Here is an 18,606-nt window from a genome sequence, read left to right as displayed (position 1 = left end):
CTTACTGTCAATGTAGTAACGTGTACAGATTAATGTGTATGTGCTTTTATATAGCTTTGATTTGTCTTTAGATTTCCTAGCCCAGTATATTATTGCTAACTGTGGGCAGGGCATTTCTGTGTGAATTCCAGAGTGGTTTCTAAGTACACCAGCACAGTCACATTTTTCCTGAGAAGAGATACAGAAGATTTCCTATTGGTATAAACTGTGTCAGCTGGCTAAAGAAACGTATCTGTCTGCCTCTAAAACAAACACTGTTATAAGTGAGGCTGAAGGTGGATACTCTAAAATTTCCTGTGAATCAGTAAAATTCCATCATTGAGTAACCATAAGCTCCAGGAAGGGAGAAGTAGAGTATTACCTAAATAAACAATTACAGGTTCAAGTCAGAATCTTGTTAATCTGTAACGATAAGCAAAGCAGCAACTTTCCTAAAGCCATTCTTTTTCGTACAGCAGTCTGAGTAACCATGCACGTCACTGTGATATTTGTCAAGTAGCAAGCAGCGTAACTGCACAGCATGACATCTAGTCATAATGTACAACGATTTTTGTAGCATAATCCTTACCAAGTTTCCAAGGAAATGTTAGTCTTTGACACGTGTCGGGCTGTTACTCCTCAAAGAGCACACAGCGTAATGCATGGTTAGTGCATGAAGTTTTTGAATTTTAGTTATTGGTGTTGGTGGGGAGATAATAAACAGACCTCGCACAAAACTGTCTGCCAAATGACTTTATTCACATCTGTCATTTTAATCATTAGTCTTTTAAACTTTGTAGAACAACTGACTTTTCTAAAGTCCAGTGTTCTCTAGAAGGCCTAAAAGAGAGCTGTTTCACCATGTAAGTGCCTATACTGGGCTGGTTTTATAGACGTAAATGTCTCTTTCAGTTGCTGGAATTCTGAGAAGGAGAATGGGTTTGAAAAAAAGTTTTGAGCCCAAATATCAAAGGGTTTAATAGAAAAATACAAGCCAATATAACAAACAATAAGAGCGGACTTTCCAGACTTTACCCTACTAGCAGGATTCTGGAGAAGGAGAGCGCCAGACTGGAGTTGTGTTTGTTTATTTTTCTCTCTCTGGATGAAATGCCTCAAAGGCATCATGACTTAGGAAAAATCAATTATTGAACAACCCACAACCTATATGAAAACCCCAGGTTGTGAGAGATCGGAGGGAGGAAAACTTTTTGTAGCAAGTATATTGCAATTTTTCAGGTTTAAAAATTTTTTAAAAAGAGTTTTAAAAAATTTCAGGTAGTGATCTATATATTTTAATAGTAAGTATATATGCTTCAATTGGTACAGGAAGAACTTGTCTGGCCTTCTTAAAAAAGTTTGGTGGTTTTTTTTTTAAATTAAGATTGTTTCTCAGTACTAACCACTGTCTCTAACTGCTGCCGGTTCTTACAAGTTTTACTCTTGTGGGGTGTGATGGGGAGAATGCTACATCTCCAGTTGAGGTTTCAGGTGCATGGAGTTTCTGAATGGGAGGAAGCTCTTTGCAGGGAGTGTTTTGGGGGGTCAGAACACACCGGTTAGGGTTTATCTCTTTCCTCAGGCAAACTCCCACTCTCCAAGGAAAACAGCGTTCAACAAGTGGCTAGAGGTTCGGTCCCTCAAAACGACACCTCTCCGTAACTGTTCGCTGCGTTGCAGGCCGGTTCCTCACCGGCCTTGATCAGGGTGAAGCCGCCGCAGGTCGGTGCCCACCTGAGCAGGGCTGCAGGTAGTGCAGGACCTGCTGCTCTCCATGGGCGCAGCGACTGAGGGATCGGAAAGCAAAGTGTGCTGGGCCAGAACTAAAGCATCCCAGGGGTAGCCTACCTAAAGCAATACCATTCTAATATTTGTATATATTAAAGTATTTATATGCTGCATTAATAATGCATTATTGATATAATATAAACTATCAAACCATAAACTTACAATAGACAGCTGATACACAAGCTTACTTTACTACGTCATCTTCTCCGGCTTCCTCACAGAGTTTCTGGCAGGATAGTTAGTCCCGTGGTTTTGTTTTCTTACGCTGAAAGCAAGTCGATTTCCCAGAAGAGGGCTGCTAGATTAACATCATTCGAGTCCTTTGTCATCTCGATCCTCTTAAACTAAGTGAAACCTTCTGTCCTGTCTCTGTGGGGAAGAGATGGGCATTAGTTGCCTGCATGTAGATACTGGAGGAAATATTCCTTATCTCACCCATAGAGACAAAAATACTACCACCAGAGATTTTGTAAAAACACACAAACGCATGTGAAAGGTGTTCTGGTTTTTTTAAAGATACATTTATATAATGGCTATGTAATAACCTGACATGTCTGTCACACACACCACCAAAGCCAGATTCTACCACTGCGTATTTATAACTTCATATAAACAAGCCACGTGTCCAGGATTCCTGCTGCAAATGGAGGGGTTTTATCAGCATCACAGAAGAGTTCTGAGGATTAATTACTTAGTGTTGGGATTAATTACTTACTGTTGCTACAGTGCTGTGAAGATGCAAGATGCTAAGCATTGGCAGGGGCTTTCTGCAGCTTGAAAAAACAGACAGCACCGCAGCACAAAGAACAAGTAACCTGCAATTGTTCCAGCTCTGCTGCCTTCAACAAGGCCTATAGGAAGGTGGGGAATCTTCGGGTGATTGAATTAAGTAGAGGTAGTTTAGCAGAACTGTTCCAGTGTTTTGGGTTTTTTTTCTTCTCCCCAAAGGAGAAAAGAAATTTGTGAAGAAAATTGCTTAGGGTTGCAGTAGTTTGCAATCTGGCTAGCCCAGGGAACTCAGGCAATACTGTTCGGGGTGACTCAGTGATATTAATGGCAGTTTTTAAATGAATGCGATTAGAAATGTCAAATCGAAAGTAAATAATCTTGGAGTGGCCATTCATTTTTAAAGCAGAACAGCTTTGTATATTATACAATACTATACTATAATACCACATAATACTAATACTACACTATAATACTATGTAATACTATACTATACTACTATATAATACTAATACAGATTATGCCAGATCTCACATAGCCATTAGGGGAGACCAGGATGCTTGTTGGTTAAAAAACTTGAATGAAAATCTACCTTCTCTGTGCAATTCTCCAATTGCCAACACCTCAGGTACTGATTGACTAATACTCTTTTTAACACACAGTTAAGCAAAGTTAAGTGCTGCAACACTTTTTGCTGCTGGCCCTCCAAAAGCTCCTTCCCCTTCTAAAATTCAACTGCAGGCTTTGGCAAAGGATCAGCGGGGATGTTGCGGGAAGTATTGCGGACCATCTCACCAGGAGGAGGCAGCGGATGAGGTGTTCCGCCGACAACTGGTGTTAGCGTGTAACGTGTAGGTCATTCGAGCAGGCAGTCCAGCAGAAAACCCTGGGAAGAGCCTGTGATGGTTTATATGCCAGTCCAAAGGGATCAGACCTGAACAGAAGTCCTTAGGGAGTTCAGCTGCAGGAGGTCTGGCTGGGCCTAAGTAGGGGGCAGTTGTATGCTAGGAGAGGTTTTAACTTATTTCAAAATGAAAATAACAGTGTTATGCCAAGTTAAGGTTATTTTTGAAAGAATCTGAAAATTGGACATGCCAAATTATGTCTTAAGCCTTTTGATTTTGAATTAGCAACATCCCTGTGCACAAAAGGGTGTTTATGGTGCTGACAACACATTTGTCCACACCATGTATGTACTCCTGTAAACAACGGGTTTCAATGTAATAAAAGTAGCTCCATAATAAATGCATAGAATAAATGGGTATGTACAGTTCTGTATTTGTTCCATCAGTATAGCATGCAAATGTTTAAATCTACTCCTTGTATTTCTACAGAGACTTGAGATTAATGTCAATAGGAGGTGGTACAGATGAAACCATGCTTTCCATCATATGCAAATACATGGAAACACTTCCAAGCAAGTGATGCATCTCCACTCTTCCTTGAAAATTAAGCAAGCAAGAGCATGGCCTGTACTGCACACTGAAGGGTAAAATGAGTAGAAAACATAACAGTAATTTTGCCAATGAACTGCTTATCAGGGTCTTTGACCATTATCGTTCTGTGTGTTCTCCAATATCAAATTTCTGTTGATACGAAGCAGTCTGAAAGCACGCGGCCTCCTGCAAATTTTTTTCTTTTTTTTCAGTGGATTACTTTTTTGGGGGGGACTAGTGATCCACACTAAGCACCCAGAAAGAATATCATCTTTAATCAAGGTGTATCTACATTTTGGAGCATCTAAACCACCAATTAAGAAACGTAACTTCCATATGGACACAGCTACGATTTCACTAGTAGCCTAATCTAATTTCAGTGTAACTTTGCTTTCAAGATCAATAATTATTGGCACAAATTATTCCTTTCCATATTCAAATACTGGAACAGTGATTTTGCTCTCAATTACAAGTACCTTCCCTGTCTTTCAATTTTAGCAAGTAATCATCAAAATGAGCTCTCTCATCTTTGCCCAAGTGCACATCGACTTTTGCTACCCTGTCATGGGTGTTTGGTGTAGAATTCTACAAACAACTGTTTAGTTGTATCTGAAGCTTTTAGAGGCCTGAACTTCAGCCGTAATGTATCATGTTTTGTGTGCAATTATGACAGAAAAATATTTTTTTAAAAAAAATCTTAATATGAAAATTGTGTGTTATTACTTAAATGAGATGGTACAATTTGTAATATGCCACGTCACCTTAAACTAGAAGTGTATACTAAGTATTTTCAAAATTACTGTGATTTGTTAACACAAAAAGTCTCACTGAAATGTACATCTGCTATGATAAGCATAAATTCTTAATTTGATCTTCTTTAAGTCTCATTCTTTACGTTTACTTGCATATCAGCCATACCTTCAAAACCAACATCAGCAACTCTTTCTAAAGCAGCCATGTAAGTCAGAAGAGACAACCTGCCTTATTGCAAAAAAATGCTTCAGTGGACTTTTTCTTGTAACCAACAGATGTGTTAAGCATTTTCTAAGGAACTTCCATGATACCGTAAGGCTAACAGTTTGATAGTTGAAAGATTATATTTTCTTCCACCTGGAAATAACCTGTATGGTTGCTAGGTAGAGTCTAAATTACACTAAATTGAGAAACACAATATATAAATATTGTGTAAAAATTGTGTACAAGATTTCAAAACCAAGAATAAACATAACTGCACTATTCCTATGCAGCTGCTATTAACTGCAACTTTGTAAAAGTACAATTAAATGCTACTAGTATTTTTCTGTCATATCCAATGTATAGTGTATTTTATTCTACAAAATCATACTATAGCATCCTAAATCTTGGTAACTATTTTTGGATTTTAAGGACTGTCAGAGTAATACTTTTCTACCAGAAAATTATCAGTAAACTAAGTGCAGATGTTGAGGAAAATTCTGAGGCTGCACTGCACGGTGCCTACCAATTGCCATTTCCCTTCCCAAGTGAAATATTCTCAAAGCAGTTTCACCTTTACGTAAATCGCCTTAACCATTCTAAGCAAACTTGCAGGATTTCTGTTCAGATTTTTAAACTGAAAATTGACCTTTTACTGGAAAGGAAGAAAGGAAATGTGCTACATTCTGTACTTGCTCCAAAAGTAAAATAACATAAAAACATACAGAAGTATGTCACAGTTTTGACTATGTAACTTTCCATTACCTTTCAGTTCAAAAGTTCATGTTAAAAGAGCCTAACGGAGTTGTGTTTTAGCACTTACTTAAAAAAGCCCTTGTGTGTTTTCTAATAAACATTGAGATTTAAAAAGTTGTTTGGAGGCTTCATATGTTCCTTGTGTTTAAGCTTTCTCCCCATTTCCTGCCCTATGTAGACAACTACAAAAAAACTGCAACCCTCCCTAAATGAAGAAACACAGAAAGGAAGACATAGGCTTAAGGTTCCCCACCCAATTAATTTGCCCTCACTCCTCTGCACCACTAAAGAACGGGGAGGATCAGGGGGAAGAGGCAGGGGAGGAAGACAACCTAGTTCCTATTCTGCGTTAATTACCTTTTAATCTGGTTTGACATTTAAAATGAAAATCCTGTTGGTTTCATACATGATCTGAAGGACTGGTAAAAGATTTTTACCAATATGTAGCTCATCAAGACTTAAGGGACATCCTAGCATATTTTTCAGTACAAAGATAGGAAACGTTATCAGCCATATAATTAGCTGCATCCACCCATTTTTCTACTTTATTTTAGGTAGTCAAAAACTTTTTCCATTTACTGGTATAGCAGATTGATTGCTAAAAAAAAAAAAAATAGAAATTGTTCAGACACCATGTTTAAGAGCCAGAAATACATTTCTAGAAGATGATCAACTATCAGGGGAGTGTGGTTGTCAAACAGATATGTCAGTAATTATCATCTTGCACTCCACTGTCTCATTAAAATTACACAAGTGCATCAATTTTGGATGGCACACTATATCCTATTGATTAGCTTTGGAAATGCTATACTTGTTTAACAAGCCTAGCAATTCTTATATAAAGACAATGCATTATCCTGGTGTTAGTACTTAGATGTTCTGTTATTTGTAGAAGTATTGCAGACCTTTTAACAGTCAAAGATTAAATGGGCTAGAAATATTTGAGCTCTAATTACTTTTATACATTCTGTGTGTTTTATATTAGGTAAGTGTCACAGTACTGTTACATATGAAATCCAACATGAAAGAAATGTAGCATACACCTCCATTTCTTACTTTAATAGTGCTCCCCACACAAGTATAGCCCCTTAAATGCAGCACCATTTCCAAAAAATGCATTGGTATTCTACAGTAGAAAAGAATGTATATAAAGAACACTAGCTAGAATACTACAGAACACTTTATTTGTCAGCTTGTAATTAGTTATTAATGGCAATATGCTATACATTATTTCTAGAAAAGTTTTTCAAAAATTGTAGATACCACTTCAATATCTAGGAAACTTAATTTTTTGAATGTTAAACTCAGCAATGTAATAGCTTCAACTATTAGAAACTATTTGGTGAACCAAAGCTAAGTCTTCAAAATAAAAAACCTTAATATGACAGCACCTCCAACAGGTGCATCATAATATACTTTAATATAAAATTCAAAATATCTGACCTCATATTTCAGACATCATGCAATGTAGATTTAGGGATCATCACAGATTGAAAAGTAAACATACTAATGATAAAAGTTCTAGTGATTCAATGGAATCATTAAGTTTTAGATACTTTAAATATAAAGAAAACGTTTGTACTGCGTCCATATTGGTTGATCCCAATGATCAAAGGCATTTGCTTAAAAGAGTAGATGTGCAAGCATGATTTGTCACATTTAAATTAAAAAATCCAGTTTTAAGTAACTTTTCCCCAAAACACACAGTTTAAGCTACTTATACACTATCAGACCTATCCACAAAAATAATTTTTGGGGGTACCACTATTACATTTGTTAGCTTCAGGCCAGCCTTTTAAAAATCCACAGATAAAACCAATTCAGAAAGATCCAAGTATCCTTCATGCTTTTGCGACCTAGAAATTACTGTATGCCTGAAACTGGAGCTCTAATTTAGAGCATAGCGCAGAATGAAATGCAGAAAGAGAAAGCCTTGTAATGCTGCAATTACTTCATATCCGAACAACCGTTGTTTTCCGTATTTTTTTAAACCAATTCCAAAAAACTATTTCCCCCTAAAAAAGCAACTACTATGCTAGCAGTTTCTGCATATTTACAAATAATCCCCCCAAAACAGGGGATGATGGGAAAAATTCTGATACATTAAGAAAACTATATATAACATGGCATTAATAATTAATGCAATTTACAACAATTTTACTGTGTGTTTTATCAACAGAATATGCCACTTCAGATCAATGTCTTCATTAATTAAGACTGCTTTATAGTTGAAATTACACAATTTAAACCAAAGGTAACAAGCATCACCTCAGTTTAATAATCCAGTATATTACAAAAAAAACAAACAATGAAAAGAGCATCATGTAGCATAATAGCTTTGTCTGGCTTCCTCTGGAGAGTGTTCTCAGTCTGCCCATAGTTGCACCTAGAAGTCCACCCGTAGAGTCAAAATCATTATCCTACATTTAAAAATAAACAACAAAAACCATGTTACTCTGAGAAAAAAAGATTACCCCTAAAGCTTGCTAAGTGTAGTTTTTCCTGTTTTTTTCAAATTTTCCAAAACTAAAATTATTTCAGAGGCAGTTTCTGAAAATTAACCAGGAAAAACTTTCACCCATTTATCCAGATGGATGCAAGCAAAAAAGGGATTTCTGACTTCCTTTTTTTTTGCATCCCTCTCCTATTCTTAAATACATTTAAATACAGAACTGCCTTTTTAATAATACTATACATTTGCTAATTGAAAACAAATAGTTGTATCTGAAATATAAAGACCTTGGTTGTGCTTTGGGAAGTAATGCATTTGCACATCTATCTTTTTGAACAGAAATATTGCTGCTGAATTTTACATTTTACAGTCAACAATAAGCTTTCAACATTTTAATACAAACGTTCACATTAAAAGAAAGAATGCTTTACATTACTAACTTCTTAATTCTGCCCCATATTTAAAGAAACACTTACCATTTCTGATAACATTTTATTTTGGTTTTTAACTTCTGTTCCAATTTCAATGGAAAGCTAAAAAAAAAAAAAAAAACAAAAAGTATTCAATATGAGTAATCAGTAACACAGATTAGAGAAACCAATCTAAAATACGTGACGTGACTAGCATTTCCCCAGGTAGAAAGTGAAAACAGTATGTGGAATTTTCAAAAAACAAAACAATATGCACAGTATGCTGTCAATAACCCTTAGGAAAGTAAATATTTGTCATTTGACTATATGAGTCTAGAGAGTCATAGAAGGTACTCAGTGCTCCTCCTCCCCTTTTCTCCTTGAACAGAGAATTCCTTATTAGAATTATTGCATGGACTTTCAAAAATTCGAGATCTAGTCAAGTCTAAGTAGCAATCATCCATTTCCCGGAACAACTGTTAAAACTACTGGCACACAGCACAGAGGACCATGAGCACTCTGACTCAGTGTGGCTGGAGTTGACACCTGTAACCTGCTAACGCACCTCTTTTGACAAGTTGCCGCTACGCTATAAATGGGAATTTCTTTTGTGAACTTGTCTATTCCTTCTCCGCTTTGTGTCACAAAACAGCAAGGGTGCAGCAGGACAAGGAGGCAAGTTGAGTATGCAAGTGAGAGTCAGTCCAGAGGTAGTAACCAGGGTCAGCAACAGCCTGGCCATCACCCAGCAGATCCACAGCTATGAGACAAGTCCAAGGTCAAGCCAGAAGTCAAGTTTGCAGGTTAGGGTTGGAACCAGGGAGGTATGAGATCAGGCGCAGACAGAGCTGCAACACAGCTGCAACGTAGCAAAGGCAGGGGCCAGCCAGGAGAATCTCGGCTTAAAAGCAGCTCCCAAGTGAAATAGGGGAGAACCCCCACTGAGGCTTCTTAGCAGCTCTTCCTCCGCAACAGTTCTTGTCAGCACACTGGCCTTGAACAACCAGCTCAACTCCTAGAAGGGAGGGAAATGTGCTACAGGCCCCGATGCTTTGGATTAGCCAAAACCCATGTGTTTTTTGTGACACAACCTAAATCTCATTATTTCTTACTGCTGCATTTCACCACAATCTATCGTCAAGTCAAGAGTGAAACATGAGGCTTCTAGGAAGATTATCTGAAGATTATTCCATACTCCAACATCATTACATTGCACTAAAAGATGCAACTGCAGAAGAAGCACACATGCTACTCCATGGGGCACTATCAAACACACTGTGGACATACCCTGGGACACTGATTTGAAATATAACATACCAGAGAAGGAGACGAGAAATGAAATTCTGTAACAAAAGTCAAAGCTTTTCTTCTTACCTCCTTAACTTACTCTAAATTATTTAGGTGGGTAATTTCTTAACTTAAACCTAAGGTTTTATTTTCTATTTGAGACTAAACAAATTACTTTTAAGCAACAGGATATTATTAGCAACAGGAATTGGAATGAGTTTAGGCCTAAGAATTCATTGGCTTGTGCTATATACATAGAAACAGCACTTACTGCTAAGAATGTATTTTAAAAAAATCTTAAGTTGTTAAGAAAAAAAACCCACACAATTTTAATCACAGAGCTGTCTTTCAGTTAGACTTGCTTGAAAGAAGTCCTCAATCTCTGGAAGGAATCAGAATCATTAAAACCACAAATTTCTCTTTCAGAGTATATTAGCATGCTGTTTTTAACAGCTGTTTTCACATTACAGATTTATCAGGAGATACAGCAGAAGTTGGTGAGCCACAGTAACACCAAAAACAAGTAGTCCGTTTTCTTAAATGAACCTGAGCCAGTTTACTGACCTAAACTCAAATTTTCTAGTTTCTGCAAGGACAGTAATTCATTCTATAGGACAATAAGCTGTAAGTAACACCACAGCTGTCCTAAAGATTAGGAAAAAAGGACAACTCTAGCTAAAAATCTAATTAAAGGAAGAATGAGTTATACAAATGAATGATTATGCATTTTGGTTGACAATAATTCCTTCTTGTATTAAATTTATGTTTTAAACGAAGTCCACTGCTTCACTGGTCCATATAATTTAACTCAATAAGTGTGACGATACCACTTAATTAAATACTTACTGATTTAATGGCACTGACTTTTGTACGCAGACTTTCTGTTAACCTTTCATTTTCTTCTTCATAAACACTGTATCCACTATTGGTATAGCCATAATTACCAGTAGGTGCTCCATCGCCTATAAATACAGGAGTCAGTAGTTAGACAGAAAACAGCATTGGAGCAAGTGCTCTTCACATATGGAAAAGCATGCTTTCCATTTAAAAATGCATTTCCTTAATGTCACCCTCAGCAATCAGGAAGAGGCGCGGCATGTTCCTGAGATAGAGATTCCACCTTTTTCAAGTGTGTAGGTTATCTTTCAATATGCAAATCAAAGACAGAAAACCAAGGAATGGTTGTAATTCAGTAGTAAAAAATTTTTCCCCACATAGTGTTTTCAGAGTACTTCTATGGAAATCAACCTAGGCATTATATGGAGATGTGTGAAGGGAGCATTGAGGCCACTACACAGAGCGGTAAACCTAACTCAAAATAGGAAAGTTGAGATCATTCTCTTACAAAGACAAATACCATTTGATCACACCCGCATTTAAAGGAGAGAGTATACTCTGATCCTTACATGTATTTCTCTACAAACAAGACCTCAGATGAGAAGCCAGGCCTCTGAGCAGAACACTGCCATTTCTGTCACCATTCTGCAGTTCTATTCCCACTCCTGCCTTTGCTTTTCGGGTGATGGAGCTTCAGGACTGTTATTCAGACAACGGACTCAGCAGAGTAAGCGGAGCAGAAGGGAATGAAAGCTGCTCAGCTCCACACATTCACTTCCTCCAACCTCTAACAAAGATCTACAGACAACAGCTGGACAGCAGCATGGGCGCAGGAGAATTAAAACTGTGTCCTGTCTAGACAAAAGTCAGTCTTAGGCCTCAAATCAAAGATTTGAAACCAAATAAGAGAGACTAAGACCGGGAAAGGCACAGAAAAGAACGATTATAAGCTTTATGATAAAGATCCTACTAGATTAATTCAACTAGCAATCCAGTTATAACATTAATCGGTATGTATATGGCTAGTCAGAATGCCACATTAACATTGTCTGAATGCCTTTGATTCATTCTTCTTCAATGCAATTTGAAGATTTTTGTGTTTGGGTGCCTTTTTTCTTTTTGAGAAAAAAGGAAGAGAAGAGAGACACCAACCACATTCACAGATAAAGCTCCATCTCAAACAGTTTTACCATGTGCTTGGCATACATAATATTAAGATTATAAGAGAGAATTATGATGCTACTTTCATAATAGATATCATTTTATATTAACCCATAAAGCTGTTCTTTAAGTGTAAGTAGTGACATTTTTTTTAGTTGGTACTTGTAAACTGTTTTAATGTTATTCTATAAATTAAGCTAATGACAAATTCTCAACAAGACTGGGTGAAATATATGTTTCCATTTCATCACAGTGAGAGTCAAGAAGTTCTCCCTCTCCCCAATCAAAAGTACCAATGCCAAGTATAGAAAATTTACTAAAATGACATCATTTAGAGAGTCAGGGTTGTTCCCTTTGTCTTGTTTTACAAATGCATCTAAGTACAGTACTTCCTATGAAGTGACGCACAATTTTGAATACGTTTATAAGTTAATATACCATGTAGCTTCAAGCCAAAATACCATAACTATGATTATTACACAGACTGTGTCATAACAGATGTGAACAACTGCCCCAAAGCTTTTAAATAGGCACAGCTACTTCTATATATGTAATAGAAAGCACTATGTAGACGCCTGGCTACTACTGTTTACAGGAAGGACAGAAACCTCAGCATTGCAGTTCTGTGGGCTGTGTTGCAACGCTGTTCATTGACAGGACATGTAATATGGACATGACCGTAACATGATCACAGGCTAAAAAAGAGGTACCAGGTAGCTGGTGACAACAGCAGAAGTACTGGTATCCAGCTTCTATTTCCAGCCTACTAAATAAAAAGGAATCCTACACTGACAGTTGAAATGTTAGGCAATTAGCAAATTCTACTGCAGCTGGTAACAGTCATAATAGACATTTAAGTCTTCTGCTTGACCTTCCAGCAGATTTTTTAAGTAATTTCAGAACGTTCCTTAAGGCATTGTTTGCCCGAGACATGCTAAAAGAAGGCATGCTCTTTCCCCTGCACTCCTTCCATAAACATCCATCACTTCACTTTTTCAGAAGCAGCATACTGAGCTGGACAGCGTTCAGTCTAACCTCTCTCAGTTCATACCCAAGAGTGAGCTGTTAGTCAGGAAAAGGATTGAAGACCTAAGCATTATCAAATGCCCACCCTTTTATGAGAAACATCCCAACGCTTCTCTTGATCTAGTAAGAAGCGTATCCAAGACTTGTTTTTTATCTTGTGAAAATACTATTACACAACACAAATGAAATTGTAGAAGTAAATCTAGGGTGGTGTTACAGACACATCTGGTTTGCCATATGGTATTTAGCAGCCCCTAAATATTCACTTTCTAGGAAGAAGTACCAGAACTCACTCATAAACTTCTGAGACATGTTACCTAAGCTTTACAGTGAGGTCACAGCACCTACATAATTCTAGAACATGATATGGGAGTTCAAAGTTTCTTTATAGTCATCAACATGGCTGCTGGTTGAAAAATGGGGCCTAAGCTTCTCAAAACACTCGGCAGGAACTCTGCAGTGCTTATTTGTAATAAATTGACAACAGTTGTTTCCCCCCCGCCCCCCCCAAAACGTAGCAGAAAAACATACAGAAGTACTAAAATTAAAAAAAACAGCTGAGAATTTGGAAAGCACTTGACTGGAGAGTGACAAATCTGTCCATCCACGGAAACATGGCTCAAACTAACACTGTGTTAGAACCATTCATGACCACAAATACAAATCCCAGTGCTGCTCCGTCAGACCAGCTGAGCTAGAAAGAGAAGGGAGACAGAAGCACGGGTAACGGCTCTTCCCACCCAAAGCTCCGAGCTCTGCTGCAAGCCCACACCCACCGGCACAGCCCCCCCAAGCAGAGAGCCCCCCCGAAGCCCCTGCCCGGGGACGGGTCGGGCCCCGCCTAGCCGGCTGCGGCAGCGGCTCCCACAGGCCTGGGCACAGCGCGGCCCACACGACACCACGGGCTGCCCCGGCCCGCCGAGCTCTTCACCCCCTCTCTCTCTCCGTTTAACCCTCCAGCATCAGGCGAGGGTGCGCCACGCAGCCGCTGCCCACCGCCCACGCCCCGCCAGGCCGGGCGGCTGTCGCGGCTGCAGGCCCCGCCGCCGAGGACCGCCGCGCTTACCCAGCCCCGCACGCCTCATCGCTGTGCCCGGAGCTGCCGAGAGGGGAGAAGGAGGATGGGAGCGACTCCTGCGCCCACAGCGCCTGAGGGAAACGGGGCTCGGCGGGACGGCCGCGGCCCAGCTCCAGCTCGGCCGCCCGGCTCATTCACCCGGCGAGCGCCACGACAGCGCTCCGCGCCGCACGGCCTGCTGGGTACGGCGGGTCTTCGGCAGGGCCGGGCAGGGCTGCGCGGCCCGCGCGGGGGCTGATGGGTGCTGTAGTTCCGCGCCAAAGGCGGGGCGGCGGCGGTGCCCCTGAGGGGAGGGGAGACCCGGCCCCTGTCCCTGTCCCTGTCCCTGTCCCTGTGCGCGGCGGGCGGGATGGGGACAGGTGCCTGACAGAGGCGGTCCCGTCCAGAGCGTCCAGCCTCCTCCAGCCCCGGAGGGCACGGTTCCCCCGGGCTGGAGCACGGTGTCTGTAGGGCCTCCCTGCAGCACCCCAAGGCGTTGAAGCAGCATGGCGTTTCTCGGGGGACAGCGTGACAGACCGTTCGGCCCACGCACTGTCCGTGTGCCCAACAGGCCTTGAAAAAGGCGTGATTTACTAAAAATGTACATTTCAGGGAGTTGGGCTGTGAGGCAGTAGTTTCGGGGGCAGGAGGAGGTGGCAGGGTGGCATGGCGGGGGGGCCTGGCCACCAGCTGGAGCGGGCGCTGGCGGAGCAGCTTCCTCCCTGCGCGGCCTCCTCCCTGCGCGGCCGCCTCCCCGCGGCTTCAGAAGAGCAAATTCTATTAAATCTAACCAGTCGTGAATTTACTCAATATATTACCTATTTCAGCTTGCATTAAACTTTTAAGAATTGATCCTGAAAGGAAAAAAAAAATCTCGACCTTTGTTTCAGGAGGCCATCAGTACATTATCATTTTATTGTTTGGAAAGGGACGATTCTCAGTGGTTGTCTTGTACCAGGCAGTCAAAACATTAAAATTCAGTGTTGAGTGGAGCTTTACCACCTTTTTTCCCCCCCCCGCTAATTTGGAAGTAGCAGGCGTGCTACTGCAGCATACAGCAACACGAACTGGAACCCTGCAGATTGCATTATTATTGAATCTTCAGTTCTGTGAATGATTTAAATTTCATTTGCAAAGATAATTTCTCCTTCATTCTTTAACCCCTCGCAATGCTTTATCTGAAATGGGTTTTACCTGCTTTTACTAAAGATGTGACTCACTCTGTATACTAGTGGATTGAATTTATTTCCCAGGATTATACTCCAGCATAACGCAAACAACATCATGGAGTCCATTCAGAGTTTGCTATTTCAGGTGTGGCATCCACCGGGCTAAAGAAGCTGCATTGTCTTTTCCAATTACAACATGCTGCCATATCATTAATTGCTTTTGTGTTCTGGTAGGAACTAAGACACCCAGTATGCACCAAGACCCACTTCTATCTTACAAGCTGTATGAATGCAGACCAAAGCTCCTATTTCAGTGAGCTTGCAGTATAACAGGAGTCTTCGTTTAGGCAGATAAAGTTGTAGAAGGAAGAATAAAATAACTCTTGTCAATAAGAAGGCCTGCGCCCTCCTGCTGACATCCTGTGTAATTGCTGTAATGTATCTTTTTGCAGTGCATAAAAACACAAATAATTGCAGCATTTCTTTTCTCTCCACTTGTCAAAGTTCAATTGAGACATTAGTCTTGTATCAGCCCAACTTTAGGACACACATTGAGAAGCTGCTATTCATTAATTTACTTCTCATCTGGATGCCTACATCTCAAACAGCCTTATAAAAAGTAAAATGAGTATAATGTAGAAATTGGCCCTTTAGTTTATTTAATATTTGGTAATTTAAGCAGTTTATCCAAAATTTCAACTAAGGCATTAGTTGCACATACAAAACAGAAGAGAAGGCCACAGAGAAGTAGTGAACTGCAGAATTGTCACCCATACTGCACAGTGTGATGCTAATCTCTATGGGATTTTGTCTGGAACTCAGCAATTCTTACAAGAGTTTGGAAGCTGACGTCACTGATGACTTGAGACTTGATTTACATCAGTTCAGGAAAATACACCAGTTGTTTCAAAGAAGGGAAAAGTACTATCACCAGATTAAAGATGCCGTTCATGCTGAAACCATCTGAAGTTCACAAATGGGCCCATTTCTTACCTTGCCAAGACAAAGAGGTCCCTCAAAGGATTACATGCTTAAACCAGCAAAATTTAGATGTTGTAAAATTTACAGAAAATGAACAGATTCTGAGAAAACTTTCTTCATGAATGCTTCGGATTTGAACTAGGGCTCTGTTAGGAGCAATATCCTCATCATACACAATTTTTGAAGGAGGGTTACGGTGACAGTCTATGCAGTAACTATATAACCAGAGAGTAAAATGGAGGCTCCAGGAGGCAGTAGGAAAATGTCTTTTAGTAACAGCTGGGCTGAGTCTCTCATTGTTATGTATAATTTTATTGATTTTTTTTCTTCATACACCGTCCAAGAAAATGATTACATTTGGTGGCATTGCTATATGAAAAGATTTTTCTTTACAATATTCTATATACATATATTCTATGTCATCCTTCTTTTTTTCTCCCATGACTCTTCTTCCATTTTTCAATAAATATGGATTTATACATAACTAGGTTAAAAAAGTAAATCTCCCATCCAAGATTGTAGTTATAATTTATTGTTAAGGGGCTCATTTTTCATTTTTACTTAAATTTTCTGTAAAATAAAATCCCATTAGCTTCATGTAAGGTGTTCAAAAGTCATAGTGTTTATATAACATCATAACCTGCTTATGATGTTTTCAAATAACATACTGAGTCTATATGCAATTTATAAATAGCACATTTAATTCTTCACAGTTTCTTACAGCAAAGCGTAGAAATGATACTGACATGATTAATGTTTCAAATCCGTTTGTATCATATTAAATTTATGGTTTTTTCATACACTGAGAGTGCCTCGTAGAAAAGTTAATTTTATAGTTCTCCTGACATTACAGTAATGAAATCGCGATTCCATCTCACAACAGAGGCTGGACGTAGAGGTCGTCTGGGTATCATGAATATTTATATTTCCATTGATCGGTTTTATTCATATTAATCATTTCACAGAATGAGTCTGTGAAATAAATACAATTTTTCTGTTGACGTGATTAATTGTGCTCCTGTTGGCTTTCCGGCCCGTGCCCTGGCAGCTCTCCCCCACGGCTGCCCGGCTTTGTAGAGCAGCGGTGGGTGGTTAGCAGGGGTGGCTGCAGCTGTTCCTCAGCACCTGCAGTTCTTCCTGCCGGGAAGCCTGACCAAGTAGTCAGCACGTGGTTTTAAGACGACTGACACATCAGCGTTTTGTTTATCAGTGGCAACATACATGGGAAGAAAAAGCACATAAAAAAAAAATGAAGATGAATGCAGTCTGCAAGCTTATCTCTCTTGACCGTGTTTTTATAATCTGTTAATAGTAGCCCACACAGGTGTGTCATCGTCAGGCACCCTGCTTAGGCAATGTGTACGTCAGTCTCCTTTCCCCAAAATATTAATGAACAATTACTCCTTCTTAAAAAAAAAAAAAAGTTGTCTTTTTTAGAAGGGGTGTTCCACATGTCCTACCAACTGTCTTACCACTGCTACCATTTTTTTGGTTCTCTTTACTGTCTGCAGTTAAACTAGATGAATACATTTACGTAGCAAACAGCCCATATATTTCATTAGTAGATTACTCCATGACTCCATCGCAAAAGCAATAAAAAGGAAAAAAAACAGGGAAGCTGTCTGAAAAGATCCTGTATAATCACACTTCCAATACACAACTGAAAGCCCTGGGATCTTATTAACATAATAATAATAATGACATAATTATCATTGAATTATTAAATAAGTCACCAGAATGTCAGTATTGTTACATGTTTGATAAACAGGTTTTCACAGTCGTCATGATTAACTTGCTACTTTCAACAATTATAGGCTCTGAAAAGAGCCTAACAAGTCACAGGCATCATTAGAGAGTTGAAAAGCTGATATTGCACGACACTATGTTAGTATCAAATATTTCAATCACTGTTTTGTTAAGCAGTAAGCTTCAATTATTAAAAAAAATGTTTGCTAGTTAAATCTTGATCCATTGTGCAATTAAGTGACAGCTGACGAGACATTTCTAAATAAAACTAATACATTAACCACATAGAAGCAGAGCTAGATCACAGAATGTTTTTAATTAGGATTCGGTATCTTCAAAAAGGAGTAACGTCAGCATCTTTCATCAGTATTTTTTCACTTAATATCCTGGTTTATTCTAATGCTATTTAGGAAATGAGAGCCCTCAAAATGCTTCTATTCCAACAAACTCAGTCAGATCACTCAGGTGTTTCCTCCCATATTTTGAAAGCTGAGAAAACTGACACTGGACTTAGGATGTCATCAGCCTTGTTCGTCCTGGTTGTAGTCTCCAAATAGCACCGTCATGAAAACCAGAAGATGCCATGTAAAACCACACCTTCCGTAAGACTTTAAATGGCTGAAGGGGGCTGATCACAGCTGCTGCTCGTTGCTACCTAGACTGTCAAGCAAAGAATTAATCATGCAAGTCACATGTGGAATAGTGTGTGCAGACGTTATTCAAGTTCTTTAATGATGAGAACATACGTAAATCACTGCAAGTACCAACAAACCTATCGGTTTCACCCATCAAAATGATTCAAAACTTTATTAAGTACTGTCAAAGAGAACCATGGCTGTTT

The 18,606-nt window shown here is 39.3% G+C and overlaps 2 protein-coding genes across 2 annotated transcripts in view; one reads left to right on the top strand and one right to left on the bottom strand.

The window, feature by feature from the left end:
• LOC142079477 (putative acyl-CoA dehydrogenase 6) overlaps positions 1-5,756 on the top strand; it is an 89,891-nt gene extending 84,135 nt beyond the window's left edge. Inside the window, exon 9 of the mRNA XM_075143747.1 lies at positions 3,828-5,756. Within this exon, the coding sequence (XP_074999848.1) occupies positions 3,828-3,918 (91 nt within the window). The 3' untranslated portion in view covers positions 3,919-5,756. The remainder of the gene's footprint in view (positions 1-3,827) is intronic.
• Positions 4,506-14,092, bottom strand: BET1 (Bet1 golgi vesicular membrane trafficking protein). Its single transcript, XM_075143748.1, has 4 exons — positions 13,879-14,092; positions 10,635-10,750; positions 8,568-8,624; positions 4,506-8,059 (listed from the first exon to the last, which is right to left on the bottom strand). Exons 1-4 carry the CDS (start codon positions 13,895-13,897, stop codon positions 7,904-7,906), a joined length of 348 nt encoding a protein of 115 aa, XP_074999849.1. The 5' UTR covers positions 13,898-14,092; the 3' UTR covers positions 4,506-7,903.
• Positions 14,093-18,606: the final 4,514 nt, after the last annotated feature.

This window comes from Calonectris borealis, chromosome 2, assembly GCF_964195595.1.
Source record: "Calonectris borealis chromosome 2, bCalBor7.hap1.2, whole genome shotgun sequence".
NCBI classification, from domain to species: Eukaryota; Metazoa; Chordata; class Aves; order Procellariiformes; family Procellariidae; genus Calonectris; species Calonectris borealis.
Note: the sequence above shows the minus strand (reverse complement) of the source record. Positions and strands in the feature narration are given on the sequence as shown.

Coding starts and splice junctions, on each gene's coding strand:
- BET1 (XM_075143748.1), bottom strand. Junction 8,625..10,634: donor AAGTCAGTGCCATTAAATCA/GTAAGTATTTAA, acceptor TTTTTTTTTTAG/CTTTCCATTGAAATTGGAAC. Junction 8,060..8,567: donor ATAAAATGTTATCAGAAATG/GTAAGTGTTTCT, acceptor TTTTAAATGTAG/GATAATGATTTTGACTCTAC.